Source organism: Leptidea sinapis, chromosome 16 (genome assembly GCF_905404315.1).
Source record: "Leptidea sinapis chromosome 16, ilLepSina1.1, whole genome shotgun sequence".
In the NCBI taxonomy this organism is placed as follows: domain Eukaryota; kingdom Metazoa; phylum Arthropoda; class Insecta; order Lepidoptera; family Pieridae; genus Leptidea; species Leptidea sinapis.
The window spans coordinates 13,183,366-13,203,252 of NC_066280.1; the positions used below are offsets into that span (position 1 = coordinate 13,183,366).

Sequence of the window (19,887 nt, forward strand, 5' to 3'; positions counted from 1 at the left end):
GATCCCAACCACCATAAGTTTGTTTAAGATTTTCTAAGTTATATTAAAATTCAAATATTTTTATTCAAAATAGGATTTAAAATCACTTATTGAACGTCAAAAACTACCACCCATTCAAAAGAGACTGCCTCAGACCTGAGAAGAATGGGTGCAAGAAACTCAGCGGGCTTTATTTTTTTAATATAAAATATGGATTACAATGTGATATCGTACTATAAACATTTATAATTAGAGCCTGAGGGTGTTCGCTTTATTCCCAGTCCGTGGTGTCATTAAGAAAAACGTTTATGCTATAATAACCTTTCCCACACAAACGTTTTTTAACAGTTCTTTTAAATTTCGTAACACATTTGTTTTGTACATTTTCTGGGATCATATTCTAGAAGCATATACATCGCCCAACAAAAGACTTACTAACTCGACCCAACCGAGTAGTAGGCATAACAAGTTTATGTTTGTTCCTCGTGTTAACATTATGAATGTCACAGTTTCTAGAAAATTCCTCAATGTGCTTATGAACATACAAAACATTATCAAAAATTTATTGAGAAGCAACAGTCAAAATGTTTATTTCTTTAAATTTTTCTCTAAATGATTCTTTAGGACCTAGGTTATAAATCGCGCGAATAGCCCTCTTCTGCATGTTTATATTACTCAAATAAGTGCAACGGGAAGTTTTGATGGTACATGCCTCAACTCGTGATAGAGTGCTGCTTATAGTGCCTGGTCCATTATAGTTAATAAATCACTGTATTTGTTTTATGCCATTACTTATTGGACGTAATTCGAAAAAAACGTTCCAAACCACAATCAAGTCTTGAGTCAAGAACACAAAACTAGTCACGTGATTCACATTAACGGACTGACAAAAAATGGCGTCCTACTCTCACTCTTTAAATGACATCATGACTTAGTAGTCCAACCCACAAGTACGGGAATATACTAATATTTAGTAAACTTTAAACACGAGTACCTTAAAATGTGATGTTTGTGGCTTGGAACGTTTTTCAGGAACTACGTACAATTATGACAGTAATCACGACCATCATGTTCACGAAGCATCCTTACACAAACAATAAATTCAAGCTCTAAACGTTGATTCATCCAATATACGACAATTTATATTTATCCAGTTTATTTTCCATTACTTTTTATGGAATATTTGATATTTAACATGCTTTTTAGCTTTGAACATAATTCATAATATATTTGTATGCATCACCCTACGAAGTAATTAGTTTTCTATATCACAGCTATTGTAAATACTCATCGATTTTTCTTGTGTTTCTTGTACGTTTTTCTCACAAGGTCTACTTTTTCCGAACTGGTAGATTCACTTATTTAATTTACTTAAACATTGCTTATGACGATTCAAAAGCGCTTAATTTAAGCCTTGTTGAATAAAGTTTAATTTGTCTTTGACTTTGAGTGATTTATGAATGTGAAAACCAGTGGGAGGCTCCTTTACACAGGAAGCCGGCTAGTTTATGGGTACCACAATGGCGCCTATTTCTGCCGTGAAGCAGTAATGTGTAAGCATTACTGTGTTTCGGTCTGAAGGGCGCCGTAGCTAGTGAAATTACTGGGCAAATGAGGTTTAACATCTTATGTCTCAAGGTGGCGAGCGCAATTGTAGTGCCGCTCAGAATATTTGGGTTTATTGAGAATCCTGAGCGGCACTGCATTGTAATGGGCATGGCGTATCAATTACCATCACCTGAACGTCCTGCTCGTCTCGTCCCTTATTATCATAAAAAAAAATGAATAAAATCTCAATATGTATATATAAATTCAGTGTCCTATGTTTGTTTCCAGTGTACTTCACGGAGTGCAATTTAGTCCAACTTGAGCGATAGGATAGTTTTTATTTCGATTTGGGACCCATAATTATTTTTATTTCCAATATTTATTTTAAGCATGGACATATTCTCTACGAGAGAAATTATTGACGCACGGTTTGACAGTTCTGCTGTGAAACAATTTCATTATAACAACAGGTTGCATATTTTACGATCTTGATGTTATGAAATATTATTGACAAATTCATAAAAAAACAGTATTTTATTTATTTTGTACAGAACATTTACGTCTGTCGGGTCAGCTAGTAGCCTATAAATATACCGACCAACTCTTATGCATAATCTTGTATATTTAATGATGCATTATTCTAACATTTATTCTATTATCTTTGAAATGACGGATGAAGTCGGGGCGCAAATGTTATTCAATTCTAATTAGACCAGGTATTACGATAGCCAAAAGGAAATCGCATGTTTAACATTAGGTTGGTTGCAATCGATTGCATTTACTTGCCTGTTGCCGGATATATAACAGTAATTATCAACATTATTACACGCCTTCACAAACGGTGAATAACAACGTTTTAAACAGTTCTTTGTTTAAGTTCCTTACCTAGTAATGAAAAAGGAAATCCTAAACCGGTGATCGCTTACCATGAGGTATTATAAAACCGAACTTATGCGATAACGCAATCAAAATTGATTAAAGAGTCGCTTTTACAATCTACAGTATCGTTTTTTCTTACAAAACTATCAAAATCAAAAATTATGACATCTCATGAAATAAGCTTTTGAGTATTCTAAAATAATTATAAACAAAATTGCGGTGGTGATCACTCAACACCAGGTGACCCGTACGCTCGTCTGTCCTCCTTTTCCGTAAAAAAATCTCAAATTGTAAGGACAATTATGATAGATCATCAATAGAGCACGGCAATACTTCAAGCCGGCCCAAATTCTAGCGCTCTACAAAGCGCAGGTCCGGCCACACATGGAGTATTGCTGTCATCTCTGGTCTGGCGCACCCTAGTATCAGCTCGATCCATTTGACCGCGTGCAACGCAGAGCAGCTCGAATTGTCGCGGACCCAGTGCTCTGCGAACGGCTGGATCACTTGTCGTTGCGTAGAGACGTCGCTTCATTGTGTGTCTTCTACCGCTTCCGAAGAGCTGTTTAACCTGATTCCTGCCGCCGAATTCCACCTTCGCACGACACGCCACAAGTTAGGATATCATCCCCACCATCTGGATGTGTGATGGTCCTCTACAGTGCGGTTTTCAAGGAGCTTTCTTCCTCGTACTACAACGCTGTGGAATGAGCTTCCTTGTGCGGTGTTTCCGGGACGATACGACATGGGTACCTTCAAAAAAATCGCGTACACCTTCCTTATAGGCCGCAACGCTCTTGTGATTCCTCTGGTGTTGCAAGAGAATGTGGGCGGCGGTGATCACCTAACACCAGGTGATCACCGCCGCCCATCATGATCACCGCACGATATAATAGAATTATCGATCAACTCATGTATGTTGAGATATGGTTTAAAAAAAATGTCATATTTTTCTATTTCAAAATTAATATAATTAATATAAAAAATTAACCTAATTTACAATCTAGAAAACGAGAAATCTTAAAATTATGTTATCATTACCTTAAAATTCACGATAAAAATGGGATATCGATTACTATTTAATCGATTAATGTGAATGAGTTTATACAATTCAACCTAAAACCACTTGCAACAGATGATTGATTCAATAAAAGTATCTAAAAAAAATACATTCGAATTAATATAACATAATGTCATTAGTTAAAAAAAAATTAAATATCAACTTAATATTATAAAGAAATCGATCGAATTTTACAAAACCTCCTATAACTCAGCTTTCAGATTGCCGAAAATCCTCAAATTCTCAATGATGCTTTTTTATTTTATAAGCTATTTATTGACACTAATTTCATCCTTTTACATCTTGGCCCAATAATGTATGAAAGGGTATCCGTCTCCTTTGCAATTCAATTGGTATATTTGATTAATCTTGTCTTCAGGATTTTTAAACTTGACTTTATTTAACCATAGTTATTTATTTACAATACTTTGGATGTATTTGATCAACTCTGGTGATTTAGCCTAACTTTGGCATTGCTCTCGCCCTTTTCTTTCTGCTCATTTTCTGTTCAACTTTTCTGTTCTAGTCCATGTTTTACTGCCATGACTTTTATTTCGCCTTCGCACATTCTAATCGGTTTCTATCTTGTTTCATTTTTCTCTCATTCAATATACTTGACTATTTTTTCACCTACCAATTCCCCTTATTGTGTGTTGTATGAATATATAAAATCCTAACGCCGAGTTACGCAAGTGTTGAGCAAGAACTGAGGATGTGTGTCGTGATGGCGAGATGTGCAACAATCCTGACTCATCACGACTCTCGTGCCACACGACAGTGTTTAGCTATCATTATATTTAATATTCAATGGTACTGTTTTGGTATTCCGTAACTTCAAACGTATCACTGTGATTGCCAAATTCGCTTGCACTTTGTCATATGACAATAATTGAAAGAATGAATTGATTACAGATACACGTTTTTTTCATCTTTAAGGTTATTGTATCTATTAATCTAACGATCTTTTGCTCACGGCTTCTCATTTCATTAGAAGGTTCGTAAGGCTTTTAAACAGCCTTATCCTCGTACCAAGTTGAAGATTTACTTGTACCTGGAAATCTGTCAACATAGCATGCATCCACTAGGTTTCCTCAGTTAACCAGGAGTATTCCAGATTTTTAATAACAGAAGTATAGCTCCTAAGCAAGTATTCATTGGCTTACAAACCAGTTGGTTGGTAGAAAAAGGGTTTTGACATTTCCTATTATAGTATCCAGTGATATCTTCTTCAGGTAGTCCTGTAGATTGGGTGTGCCATTTTCAAGACTTCTCTATTGATCTCCAATGATGACCCTGCGTGTACATTATTTGAAGGTACACTTCGTAGACGATTCAATGAGGTCCGTCTGTACTTACTGTATTACCTTCTACCTCTTCCTTGTTTCATTGATAGTTTACTTGTGGGTAATACGTCATACCACCTTAGGTATTCGCAAAGACAAACGACGAATGCCTGTGTATGATGTGAATCAGCTTTCCATTTTAAGCTTGGAACCATTCAACCCAGACGAAAAGACCGAAAAGAGTCTAACTCACACTGTGGACAGCTGATTTATATGATTTTATCGCTTCCAGAATAAAGAACAGAGGAGGTGAGGGTTAGGTGAATTCCTTTTTCTGTTGGAGTTGAAATATTTAACGTCTCTCCGTTGAGGCAGGCGTAATCAAGATTCCCAGTGTTATGTTATATGGATAAAAAATCGTGTTTTACGTTTCGGCCCTAATATTAAAACACTTATATATTTTAGATTTCTGACGGGTCTGTTAAGGGGGGGAAAAGCTGTGAATGTAGTAAATTTTTTAAAATGAAATGTAATGTTCTATTACTATATATCATCATCATCATCATTTCAGCCGGAAGACGTCCACTGCTGGACAAAGCCTCCCTCAAAGATCGCCATAAAGATCGGTCCTGCACTGCCCTCATCCAACGTATTCCGGCAATCTTGACCAGATCGTCGGTCTATCTTGCCTACCAACACTACGTCTTCCAGTAAGTGGTCGCCCTTCGAGAACTTTACTGCCCCAACGGCCATCTGTTCGTCGAGCTATGTGCCCTGCCCACTGCCACTTCAGTTTTACAACCATCCAGGCTATATCGGTGACTTTGGTTCTCCTACGGATCTTCTTATTTTAATGAGGCGAATTATATAGACAATTATATACATTTATATTAAGGCACACATAATAAACTAATCCAACATTTAGCGTTAGCAAAAAGGTTCGTATGACGGTAGTTGTAGGCCGCTAAGTGCATACTCGCAGCAATGCTATCTTGTGGTCGCATATCTATTACACATCGTGGACGCAAATGGAATCCACTTCCGCGGTTCCCGACCGCTCGGGATGCAGCTACATAATTGCAGTGCTTGGATGCATGTGGCTAAGTTTGGATTGTGCATTGTAATTCTATCTATATATCTTATTGGAATTTATTGAATGCCTATCATTTCAAATGATGTACTTTTAATATATTTATTTGCGAACTTTGAATTGCTGATATTTTAAGCATCTTTAGATAGTTCTCTTCGGTCGTATTGTTTCTCACAATTAAGTTAAGTCTTTGCATAAAATTTATAGGTGTACGATTCTATGATACTGCAAGAACTCTGAGATCTGAGAGCGTAATTAGACTTTACTCAGACTTTGCTTACGAAATACTTGGCTCAGTTTAAGCTTAGCGTTGTCTTTGATTACGTTTTTATAGTCAATTGACATATGAAATTATGCTGATCTTAAAGCTAAGACAGCCTAATGCAAAACTGCCCTGCCCATCACAACGCAGTGCCGCTCAGGATTCTCGAAAAACGAAAAATTCTGAGCGGCACTACAATTGCGCTCGTCAACTTGAGACATAACATGTTAAGTCACAATTGCCCAGTAATTTCACTAGCTACGACGCCGTTCAGACCGAAACACAAGCATGAGCTTACACATTATTGCTTCATGGCAGAAAATGCCGGCATCCTGTGCAAAAGAGCCTCCCACTGTTCCGCACGTGACCGTTTACGTGATCCATATGCTCATTCAGTCGTTCTCCAATCATTTATTCACACCATAAACTGGATTTTTATTATGAACTTATGAAGCACAGGCAAAAGGTTATAAATTACCCATTGTTAGTCCGCACTAACGATAGATAACCCACAGAGCACAACATAATGTTCGCGCCGTGTAGATTGAGTTCTACAGTCGCGAGCAAAAGTTTGGAATCACTTACGTCGTTAGTCCTTCACTTAATCCGGGATAGCTTCTAAAATACTGGCTTGATTTTAATGAATTCAGTTTAAGTTTAAAGCTAAGAGTTGAACGTTTATAAAAATAATTACGTTTAAAAAAACCGACTTCGAAAACTAAAAATTTAATTTAAAATACCTCTTATGCAAACCTTTACCTTTAATATTATTATATATATATTATATTATTTTTAAACGTAGTTTTTTTATATTTTTTACGTTTTAGTGTCAGTTAATAATAATAATAATCAACCTGAATGAAAACTCCAAAGAAAAAGCCGTACACAGAAAACAATTATGTCATCCAGGTAGACGAAATTTTTTTATATAAATGTTCATAAAATGAAAACTACTGGGCCAAACTATGTAAAATTTTTATGGGACCAAATGGCATCTATTACGCATCAAACAAAAATAAAAGAATTACATAAATCGGATATAAAAAATATCGATCGAATTGATATTAAAAATTTATTTGGTAGGTAAGCAACATCGCGCGGAACCAACTACAAGTAAGTGATTCCAAACTTTTGCTCGCGACTGTATATAGGCTTGCGATTCAGGTTAACGTTTTGCTATTGTGTAGACTTGTAGATCAAGCAACACGATAGGGAGAACAGTGAGGTTTATTGTAGAACTAAACGGCTAAATACAAAGTCGAGTGAAAAAGTCTTCAATTGTGACGTTGCAAAGGTACGAGATACGTGGATTTCCCACATCACTATCGTGATTATTAATTGTAAATTAACGTGCATTAAACTATAATTTTAGATAAAAAGTAGCTGACCCGACAGACGTTGTTCTGTTCATAATAAAAAAAACTCCTGCGGGTGAAATTTCGTAAAATCCGTTCTTAGCTGACCTCTACTCGGTGAAAAGAATATTCCTACCAAATTTTAAGTATTTAGCTCTAATGATTCCAGAGATATCGTGATGAGTGACTATATACGTGGAATCTTATATATATAGATTATGAGATTATGTAAAGGGATTTATGTAGTATTTTGGAAAGCTTATTATAGATTACCAGTGGGAGGCTCCTCTGCACAGGATGCCGGCTAGATTATGGGTACCACATGGGTGCCTATTTCTGCCGTGAAGCAGTAGTAATGTGTAAGCATTATTGTGGTTTGGTCTGAAGGGCGCCATAGCAAGTGAAATTACTGGGAAAATTAGAGTTAACATGTTAGGTCTCAAGGTGACGAGCGCAATTGTAGTGCCTCTCGGAATTTTTGGGTTATTCAAGAATCTTGAGCGCCATTGCATTATAATGGGCAGTGCGTATCAATTACTATCAGCTGAACGTCCAACGTCTCGTCCCTTATTGTCATAAAAAAAAATTCTATAAACATTGTTTGACTGTTCAAGTGTAAATTCAATTCGACGCTTTACAAGGTTTGCAAGGATCTTGTGATTCCTCTGTTGCTACAAGAGAGTAAGGGCTGCGGTAGTCACACACCATTAGGTGATGACGGGAGTGCCGGCAGAAGTGATAACTTGAACGTGGTGCATTTTTCAATGTTTTGGAATGGTCAGAGAATAATTACGCACGCATTCTTTTATTTACTGGTATACTATCATTTATGTGGTTAAATACAATATTCATTAATTGCGCTATCGTAGACAAAAATGACTATTTATGGGACATATTTTTTTTTTAAATTCTCTCTCAGAAATATCAACTTTTATCCATAATTTCAACGACTGTTGAATTTATATTAATTACTAGCTGACCCGGCAAACGTTGTTTTGCCATATAAATTATTTTTAGAGTAAGACCATTTCTTGTACATTGCAACATTACTTTATTTTTCTAAAATAAAAGAATTTTTCTGAAATAAACGTAGCCTAAGTTACTCCTCATTACATCAGCTACCTGCCAATAAAAGTCCCGTTAAAATCAGTCCAGCCATTTCAGAGATTAGCCGGAACAAACAGACAGACAGACAAAAATTGTAAAAAATGCTATTTTGGTGTGTTCCAATTTTAGTTATATGTATAGATTACGAATTTTCGATCAGGTGACGTGGCCTGTCGCGAGTTTAACATTTTATACCCATCCCAAGAAAAGTGCTCAACGCCGCTAAAGAAGATTTCACTTAAAAAAATCATCATTACAACTTTAAAATTTAATTAAATTGTTCTTCATACTTGGCACTTTTCTCTATACTTAACTAAGGTGTGGGTTTTGAGCAATAACACGCTGGGAGTCCTTAAAAATCTGCATTGAATTACCTCTGTTGATTGATCAACAGGTGATTAAGCTCATTAGTCCCCTTCCATCTTCGCTTTCATAATATAATTGCCTTAAATAATAATTTATTATCGCTACAATAATTATTTATTCTTATTATTCTAGCTAGCGGCGGTAATGACGCTGCGCCTCAGTCAGAGCTAGAACCAATAAGCGACGTCCAAACAGAGCCAAGATATGCAGACAGACAACCACGAGCTATGTACTTTACCAAAACACCACTTGTAACGACTCGAGCCCCAGATGACGTAACTAAAGAAACTGTCACTAAAAATATCGAAAAGGTATCAAATGCTTCAGTAAATGCCACAGATGTACAAATACAGTGGACCCCAGTTAACACCACAGATAATACAACTCCGACAGAAAATATATCTGTAGAGACATTTACAAATGTAACAGAGTCAAGTAATACAACGTATTCGAGAAGACGAAATCTAACAAGACCGGACCCAGACTACGTAAAGGAAGACGCGATAGAAGGACTATCAGAGAGTAGAATAGTGACTGAAAAGCCGTTGTCCCTCGAGACGACATTCCTTCAAACCAGAATACCGCCTAATATAGAATCTTCTAGACGTATTATAGATCGGAATGAAGGCGGAATGGACACGGGTGCGATTGCTGGCATATCATTTGCAGCATTAGTGATAGCTGCACTTGCTGGTAGTACGGCCTTCGTTTTGTACAGAAGGCGATATTTGAATAAACCCCAGACATTGAATGATAAATGTTCTAATCCTGATTCAAGTGGATATTTAGATGATAGTACTATTAGGGTAAGTGTTGTTTTAATTTTTTTTTATGGGAAAGGAGGACAAGCGATCGTACGGATCAACTTATATACACTCTTGCAACACCAGAAGAATCACAAGAGCGTTGCTGGCCTTTAAGGAAGGTGTACGCGCTTTTTTGGAAGGTACCCCATGTCGTATCGTTCTGGAACACCGCAGAAAGAAGCTCATTCCACAGCTTTGTAGTACGTGGAAGAAAGCACACTGTGGAGGACTGCCACACATCCAAATGGTGGAGATGATATCTTCATTTGTGGCGTGTCGTGCGAAGGTGGAATTCGTCGGCAGGAATCAGGTTAAATGATAAATGCGGTAGAAGACACACAATGAAGCGACGTCTCTACGCAACGCCAAGTGATCCAGCCGTTCACAGAGCACTGGGTCCCCGACAATTCGCTGCTCTGCGTTGCACCCGGTCAAATGGATCAAGCTATATTATATATGACTATAGATAAAAGTTGTATATATCCCGAGCTTCTGATAACTAGATGTTAGCACTGGTGAATACTTCAATGTCTGAATAAAATTATTTAAACTTGTTCAACTCAGTTTATTCAATTATTGGTCCGATCCAATGATCTCCAAAGTAAAATCCAAACTTAATATACTAACAATGAGTAGGGCACTGTTAGCCAATTAAACCATCACCGAGGCAATAAATAACGTTAAAGTGCCTATATTTTTTATGTAAATAAGGGCCGAGATGAGCAGGACGGTCAGCTGATGAGAATTTTTACGCCTTGCCCATTACAACGCAATGCCGCTCAGGATTCTTGAAAAGTCCCAAAAATTTCTGAGCGTCACTACAATTACGCTCGTCATCTTGAGACATCAGATATTAAGTCTCATTTGCCCAGTAATTTTACTAGCTACAGCTCCCTTCAGACCGAAACGAAAAAAGAAATAGGTGCCGTTGTGGTACCCATAATTTAGCCGGCATCCTGTGCAAAGGAGCCTCCCACGGGTATTATACTTGACTCAGTAAAGATAAATAAAACTCAATAATACTGTCCATTTGCCTAAGAATAAGAACTAATTAAATTGAAAATGTTTCAGGACAATTCAGAAGAGATGTACAGTTTGGATAACGACTCGTTCCTGAACTCTCTAGAAGCCATGACTATACAGAACTATTGGACGGATACAGTGAAGCACACTAAGCTATAGACTATCATGACGTGTTGGAATGTGTGCTCACTATGATTTACTATTATAATGTAGTATAAAGACGATTTAACGTAAATCTTATTTAAACTGTAATAAGTATATGTTAAGAGATTACTGTCGCGTGGCAAAAGGAATTTCGGGCATTGACCCCAAATTTTTGTATCTATATTTAAGTAAAATGAGCTAACAAAAATATTATGGACTTTGCCAATTGATGATGGCAATTATAAGATTTCACATTAGATATTTAGACGTAATTATATACACATAAATAATTTTGTTATTTATGTATATACATATAACTTGAACATTTTATGTATATTTTCCCAGTACAGTGAGTACATATTGACACTGTTAGGGGCAAACATTCCCGCTTTATATTAGGTGGTAGTAAATGTTCTGTCCCATTTGAAAAGTCGGCAATTAAAATCTCGCTATCGCTACTATGCTATCAAAGAGTTTTTTACTGCCAACTACATTATAAGTTCTGTAATGTCTGCCTAGTCTATGAAAAGAACAGGTCAATGTACGCAATTCTTTATGCTGTGTGACCATACTTTACTATAAGTATCTAAGCATCACTTCTATAACCTTTGCTGTTTTTGTTGAATATTTTCACACTGTTTTAACGGACCAATGATTTGTAATGATTAATTTTGAAGGAATACTTGTAGTATCTACTTACGTATTTCTTTATATCTTATTTATAAATTTTTTATTTATTTATTTTTATGAAATGTTTCTATAAGAATACCTGAGGTAACCTTACCCGATCTTTTATGAATAAAGACGGTAACGTGTACCAAAGTAGGTATATTATTAATTAGTTTATATTGCTTGTTAAATATGGCTCTAATGATGATAATATAAATATATATATATCATACAACTATAAATGTAATATCGTTGTGTTTAAACATACTAAAGAATTTTACAAAAATTATAAGGAAATTAAAAAAAATGCAATAATATTTTTTTCAATGCTCTTGGTTAGTCGTATTTTTGTTATTTTATGAATGAATTCTTTTGATTTGCCTCCGCCATCTTAACGATGTTGAATGCGCGAAAGTCCATTGACATACTACATACAATTAGACTCCCAATCGCCTATTAAAACATCGTTAAAAAATGTCCGAGCGACGTTGTATATAGATAACATTCATTCAAATTAACACCTTGTTTGATTTTGTATGAAAATTGATGATATAATTATTTAGCAAAATGATTAAAAACGTTAAGTTAGATACATAATTTTGTTAATTTAAAAAGGCACTGACCTGAAATACTGCGCTCAAAATACGACGCTAGTAAGTTTGGATATGCTGTTAATTGGACAGATTTTCACTGAACAATTTGTCATTGCGCGGCGTTGTATTCAAAGCGCGGTCGAAACACACTCAACGAAAACTCTGCTTAATAGACACGTAGGCAGAGTTTTGGTTTCAGATGATTTTCAGCGTGATTGTGAGTTGTTTATTGTATGTCAGTGGCGAAAGTCGAGCATATTTAAAGTCTTTTGCAGAGGGGGCAGGGGCGACATGTGACAGATCTCACCCACCGTACCTTATTTGTTTATCGCGCACTGCAATATCAATGCTTGCTTAGATATACCTGTCGATGAGTTTCGCTCACATTCTAGGCTTATTGCTTCGTATAAAGCGAAATGAATGTTTGGGAAAGTATTTAGTCTTGCCTCTAACTTTAGGATATGCTTCATAAAAACTTTTTCCCAACTGATACAAATATCTGTAAGATAAAGAATTTGTTATTGACTTCTGGTATTAAATTTGAAAACAATCTTTATCAACGATGCGGGACACGAACCCGCGACCTCTAGCGTTCCGTGTGAGCGCTCATCCACTGAGCCAAGCGTTCGAGTGACGAATCGTTAATAAATCTTGTTTGTCTTGTTCAACTCTCAGGTTGTGGCTTCGTTGGGTCCTAATATGCAAGTATTGGGGTTATCAACTGGAAAGTAGATCCTGTAGATGGGAGCCTCAACCTGAGAGTATAAAAAGACATACAAGATTGATCAACGATAATTAATCTGTAATATATTGTAGTGTATAAAACTAATCTTCGATATCTACCAATCGTGTGTAAGTTATCTTTGTTTGAGAGAAATATTTAATTATATACAATTACTAGCTGTCCCGACAGACGTTGTCCTGTAGGTAATAAAAAAAATACTGTTTTATAGGAATTTGCCAATAATGTTTCAAAACGTCAAGAATTATTTCGTAAAATATGCTCCCTGTTGTTACAATGAAATTGTTTCACAGTGGAACTGTCAAACCGTGCGTCACTAAATTCTCTCATAGAAAATATGTCCATATAAAACGAATATTGGAAATAAAAATAATTATAGGTCCCAAATCGAAATAAAAAGTATCCTATCTGTCAAGTTGGAGTAAACTGCACTCCATGAAGCAATCCCCATTGAAATTCGTTCATTAGTTTAGGAGTCCATCGCGGACAAACAACGTGTCACGTAATTTATATATATTAAGATTATATTAATCGGCGGATATTAGTATAGTTAATGATCTCAGTATTAAGATGGTTATGTTCACAGTTATTGTATTATAGCTTTAATGTATTCTGGGTTGTTTATAACATATTTTATAAGTTTTTGATATATTTTATTTTCATTGGGTCTTAGGCACTGATTATTTTTAATATTATATATTATTGTAACATCAGTGCATATATGATATTTGCTTGAACGAGATCCATTATTTGTTTTTGTATTTTAACATTTTTTTTAAAGTGAGAATATATAAAATCAGTCAATCTATGAACTTATTTTGATTTAAAAACAAATTCTTATTAATAAATACAGTTTAGTCCATGTAAGAACGTTTCGAGTACAAACTTAAAACGTGGGACATGCGGGGTACGGGGCGACTGTTCCTATCCGTTCATTGGTTAATTATCATGGTACGATTCAATAACGTGTTCTGATTGGCGCATTTATGTTGGTGTGCGTGTGCTCACATAGCTATGAAGAGCATAGCTATAGAAGCAACGCGGCTTATTATTGGTCGTCAGTTTTTTGGATGAGCGGCGTGAACTAAAACATAATATTACTGTTACGTTTTATTTGTAGACTACATTCTTTCTAAACTACACTTTTGTGTTAAATAGGTACCATACGGGGCTTGGACATAAAAACAGGCGCATTTTGTTTTTGAACCTAAAATGTGCGCTGGGGCATCTTATTTTTGAGTGTTGAATGAGGATGAGCCGTCACGCTCGCCTTGTAACGCTAAAAGTCTACTAAGAGGGACTAGCTTGGCGAGCATAGGTTTATTTCGTATTATGAACCTCGCCCTCGAACAGTTTTCAGTTTTGTCTTGTTTTCTTAAGCTCATACGTTTTTTTTTTGTTGAATGACGGAAAAAGAGTTACTTGTATCGTACCAATATTGACCATTGAAAATACCAAAAAATATAAATTTAAAAAACATAATAATTTACATTATAATATATGCTCGTCTCTGCAGCATCCTTGCTGCGGCCTCTGCTTATTAAAAATCAGACACGAGACATTTATTTATTTTTTACAAATTAACTCCTACATGTTCTCGTAAATGAAATCAATATTACCGATTTCGGTCTGAGAAAGCATAAATGGCACAACCCGTACCATATGTTTTAAAGCTTTTACCATCGGAATGTATCGAAAAAATCTTCGTTTTTATATCATTTCAAATTCAAAGTGTATTTTGCATAATTTAGAACCATTATAATATTTACTACGTCATTGTTGACGATGGAATAATATTCTTATCATGTGTATATAATTTTGTTTGTTGTTTTAATTTGCCATTTGTCCGTCCATACGTTTACCTATGTTGCATTTATGTTGTTGTATTATTATTTAAATTATATGTCATCTGATATATACGTTCTCTCTATAACGCGGTTGTGTGGTTGAGCGTTATAGGAAACCGTTATATGTGTAAAAATTATAATTAAACACAATTCGTAACAAGTATTTCCAATAGTTTGCCTTGTTTTACTATTTTATTATGGTTTTAAATACACAAATAAGAAAAAAAAATATTTTGTAATTTCACAATTAACACACGTGCAACGACACTCGAAGCTTATTATGAACTGTACAAATCATTATAAATTTCACAGTACAGAACTATGTATGTTATAAGACAGCATAATATGAAACCTTGTTATAAAGAACCGCGTTATAGGGGAAATTACTGTGTTACTAATATACGAATATCGTGATAATCATATGCAATGAATAAGGAACTTAATAAAATAACTAATATGTATTTAATTTTATAAATATATATACTTAATTATAATTTGAAATAACGACATATTGATGACTCTGTGAAACATATTGTTGTATATAAATTATATTATGTAGTTTGCCTTGATACGGCATGAAACATTAAACATCTTTATGATCTGTTCTATAATATTATAATGGTGAATATATTTTTTGTTTGTTTGAACGCGCTTATCTCTAGATGTGCCAGTCGCATTTTAATAATTCTTTTTCTATACCCTGATTCGTGACAAACAGTTATATTCTATGTAGTATAAGCCTACATCTCTCAGTCTGCCTTAGATTTTGATTTTTGTGAAGGAAGCCGGACGAAAATACGCTCACGAACTGTTGCTATCTGTGTGTTATTGCGTGATGTGATTGTGATACGTAAATGCAATACATACACATAAAAATAAGATTTAAAAATAATAAAAGAAAAAATTTGTACTCGTCTATAGTAGTGGACCCATATGGGAGGCTCTTTTGCACAGTAAACCAGCTAGATTATGACTACTACAATGGCGCCTATTTCTGCCGTGAGGCAGTAATGTGTAAACATTACTGTGTTCCATTCTGAAGGCCGCCGTAGCTAGTGAAATTACTGGATGCAAATGAGACTTAACATCTTATGTCGCTGCTCAGAATTTTTGGGTTTTTCAAGAATCCTGAGCGGTACTGCATTGTTATGGGTAGGGCGTAACAATTACCATCAGCTGAATGTCCTGCTCGTCTTGTCCCTTATTTTCATATCCTTGTCCCTTATATATTTCATAAAAAGAAATGTAGGGCCAACGAGCCGAGATAAAGAATATAAACCAAAATAAATTATAAACAAATAATGGATTCCCTATTCTAATCTCTGTCGTCTGTATAAGATAAAGATGATTCGACGGAAGAGTCCGAATCAGCCGTATTTATGACTATATAACTCAGTAACGGTCCGTTTGTTTACAATATATTTTATCTAGTCTCGTTGGCCGTAGTATAGCGTCATGTAAAATTATATTACGAGGCTGAAAACGCGGGGCTTGGCTGTATAACAAAAGATGTTTCATGTTTTATACAACAAATATTAAATAAAATAAATTATTTAAGGTTAAAAGCATATTATTTATATTTTTTAAACAATGACAAGTTAAACAGAAGGTATCCCAAGTAAATGTTATCCCACCTATAATGCGGTAGAGTTATTTCGCGTTATAGCCATTTTCCTGTAACTTGTTAGTACGACCTTTTAATTATTAATTATAATAATCACAATTCGTAACAAATATTTCCAATTTTTTATCTAGTTTTACTATTATATTAAGGTTGTTGATACACAAATTTAATAAAATAATTTAATTTGGTAATAACGCAATTGACACACGTACAAAGGTACGCGAAGCTAGTTATGAACTGTACAAATCATTTTAAATTTCATAGCACAGAAATCTCCGCGTTATAGGGAGAATTGAAATCGCATTATAATACAACACATTATAGGAGGCTTTACTGTCTATCAAAAGTTAAGATGGTTGCAAGGACCCAAAGTACGAACCTTCACGAAATGTATGTTATCCGATAATGTCCTTCCGTATCTGATCCTTATAGCTATATAGCGAGACCCTCATTCAATGATCGACATTCATCGCTTATACATCCCTATTACGAAAACTACAATAAGTCCAATTATTAAATTTAAAATGTATCTCAAAGAGTAACTGATATAATACGTATGATAAGATTTTTCATAATAGCTGTTTTATTATTTATTCATGTCTTATCAAATTATTAAATTTACGAATGAAATCTTCTACCGAATAATGATGGCCTCAAGACCATTGTAAAAATGTAAAATATTACACAAAATATAGGTATTTGTTTTAAGTAATGTTGGACAAGGTACCTACGCGGCAATTGTTTATGAAATAATCAATTTGTGTTTCACTCATGTCAAATACTCGCTGCCCGAGGCGCCATCTTGCTTGTCACTTATTGGCTTCATGTTTGACATTATTTTAATTTATATTGTCCTTCTTAAAGTGACATGCTTGCACCCTATCCTCTGTGGAATTGAATATTCATTACTGAAATATTATTTGAAAAAAATATAAGTACACATTGTACGTACTTAACTATGTGTAAACTTAGGTTCGATTTTCTATAAAATAAAATTCTATACTAATATTATATTTGCATACCCTGCAGGTCGAATAAGAGAAACTAACCTAAAGTAAAACCGATTGTAAAACTGACCTTATTCAAATGCAAATAAGGATAATTATTAAAAAGCCAAAAAGTTCTTTCCTTTTGCCTTTGTGCACACTAATCTCGGAAACACCTAAAACGATTTAATTACAGTTTTCACTAGTGTGTTGTGTCCTTCATAATAATTATGTAGTGTTTGTATTATTCCAAGAGGCACAAACAAAATTATTTTAGTTAAAAGAACACAACAAAATCTACGTGGAGGAAGTGGGCATCCCTTAGTTCTGAATGATTTTACGTCCCTTTGGGCATAAATTCTAAACAATGTAAGTAGGTATTTAAAAAATATGTAGGTAATTGGGAATTATTGGTTAAACCTATCCTTTTAGCGTTCGTAATAGGAACCTACCTGCGTTATTGTGATTCCCTAATATAAACCCCGTGAAATATATCAAATTGGTCATCATTATTATAATTCATTTTAAATACTTTTGATTCCATGAGCTTGATGTTGTGAATATCTTGTAGGTTATTTAGAACCCCAGTGTTATTTAGAGCTAATAAAGTTGTATTATATTTTGATTAGATTTAATAAATTTAAATTATTTTTACTGGCAGAATTTGTTTTATTGATTCAACTACTGCTTAAAGTTAATAAAAGCTCATGTTACCGAAGGAAGTCCGAATACACAGCATCCTAATACAATGGCTCCGCTGTCTGTCAAGGAGGATTTAAATACTATGCTGTCTAGAAGCGCACTGGATATCATAAACTGAACAGACATTTGATAATTTTGACAGAGTAATAATAAAATTTGAAAGTATTCAAACTTTTATCAAATTGAATATTGTTCAACGTCTGTTTAGACGGTTCAAATCAGAAACGATTTAGCAGTTGATGTAAAAATCGGCCCATGTGAACCCATTGTAAATGCCCGCTAATAAGATTCTCAATTCGTAAGTAAGGTATACTACGTGTGCCATACTAAAAGTTTCTGGAATGTCCATTTGTAATAAAGTTTATATTTGATTGACGACAATTCAGCATGTCGTTGTAAACATCACCTGCAGTTGGTTTAGATATGAAGCAACAGCTGACATGCCAGGGTGCCTCCATTCGCACACAGGCACGTCCTAATGTAAATCAGTGTCAGACATAACATTAACAATTTTTTTTTTATAAAATTAAAATTTGTTATATCTATAAAAAAAGAACTTGGAAACAAGGGACAGGTGTCTCCCATGAAGCTTTTCGCCTGTGTTGGGTCAAATAATCATATATGTACATACAATCTCTCTTGTCATTGTTCACTTTTATTACAAGTTACTTAAATTACTGCATTATATGCGATTAAATTCCAAAAGAAGCGAGATTGCCTAATTAAAAATTGAAATTTAGTTTAGTATGAAACGTGCAGTCATTTGACATAAGTTTGAAAAATTAATAATTACAGTATCGTGATTGGCCACGAAGTATAATCCGGCTAAGTTTGAAAGCGCGTTATATTTAAAATAAGGGAATCTTTGAAAGAATGCTATGACCTCAATATTAACATCGTTTTAGCATAGATTCCAGGTCATTCAGGCATTCTTGGTAACGAAAATGCAGATGCCTGTGCAAAGACAGCTATTGCAACAGGTTCCCTCCAATACTCAAAAATTTTCTCCCATGACTTGCGCACCATCCTGAAACCCAAGTTGCATGAGAGTTGGTCCAGCATTTGGCAAGTTTCCAAAAACTCTAAAGGCAAATTTTATGGAGATCTACAACCCGTAATTTCTCAGAAACCTTGGTTCTCGAAATTTAAAATTCCCAACAAGTCAGTGATTACAACTATTTGTCGTTTACGTTTTAATCATGCTTGTACCCCAGTATTTTTGGCTAAAATAAGAATTAGGGACAATTCCTTGTGTGAATGTGGTCTAGATGAGGGAAACGTGGATCATTTATTCTTCAATTGCCCTTTAACACAACCTTCTTTATACAATTTTATACCTCCTGAAATTCCCCGCCCAACTTCCTTTAAATGTCTCCTCTCCCTAGTTTTCACTCCTTTTGTATATATTTTGTGTAAATATATTAAAATAAATAAGATTAAGTTGTAAATAGCTCTAAGTACTTATATCAAATAATTTAAGTAATTATATTTGTGTGTGTATATAGTCCTAACAGCATGTATATTTGTTTCAGGTATAAGAAAATAAAACTTGTTTCAATCTTAAGCACCGATCAATACCATTAAAATTAGTAAAAGAATACTCTAAGCTTGGTGGTCTACCTTAACGTGACATTGGCAAACTTGTGGTATACCTTCCACAGGAGCCATAGTAGGAAGAATAGAATAGAATAGAACAGTTGCTTAAAACGTACCGTAAAACGGGGTGAATGGGGACGAAACTAGATTTTAGATGACATTTTCTCTGATTTTTTTCTATAAAACCTATGTTATTTATATTTAAAAACTTGAGTTAAAACTATCT

General features: G+C 34.8%; 2 protein-coding genes and 1 long non-coding RNA gene across 8 annotated transcripts in view; 1 reads left to right on the forward strand and 2 right to left on the reverse strand.

The window, feature by feature from the left end:
- The window catches only part of LOC126968734 (uncharacterized), a 93,130-nt gene extending 75,104 nt beyond the window's left edge, over positions 1 to 18,026 (forward strand). For all 4 annotated transcript variants that reach the window (XM_050813838.1, XM_050813841.1, XM_050813839.1 and 1 more), the window contains 2 exons: positions 9,062 to 9,735; positions 10,807 to 18,026. In XM_050813838.1, coding sequence (XP_050669795.1) covers positions 9,062 to 9,735; positions 10,807 to 10,917 — 785 coding nt within the window. In that variant the 3' untranslated portion in view covers positions 10,918 to 18,026. The remainder of the gene's footprint in view (positions 1 to 9,061; positions 9,736 to 10,806) is intronic.
- The window catches only part of LOC126968774 (uncharacterized), a 384,859-nt gene that overhangs the window by 362,778 nt on the left and 2,194 nt on the right, over positions 1 to 19,887 (reverse strand). The gene's annotated exons all lie outside the window — the stretch shown is intronic.
- The window catches only part of LOC126968736 (calaxin), a 199,376-nt gene that overhangs the window by 102,778 nt on the left and 76,711 nt on the right, over positions 1 to 19,887 (reverse strand). The window lies entirely within an intron of this gene.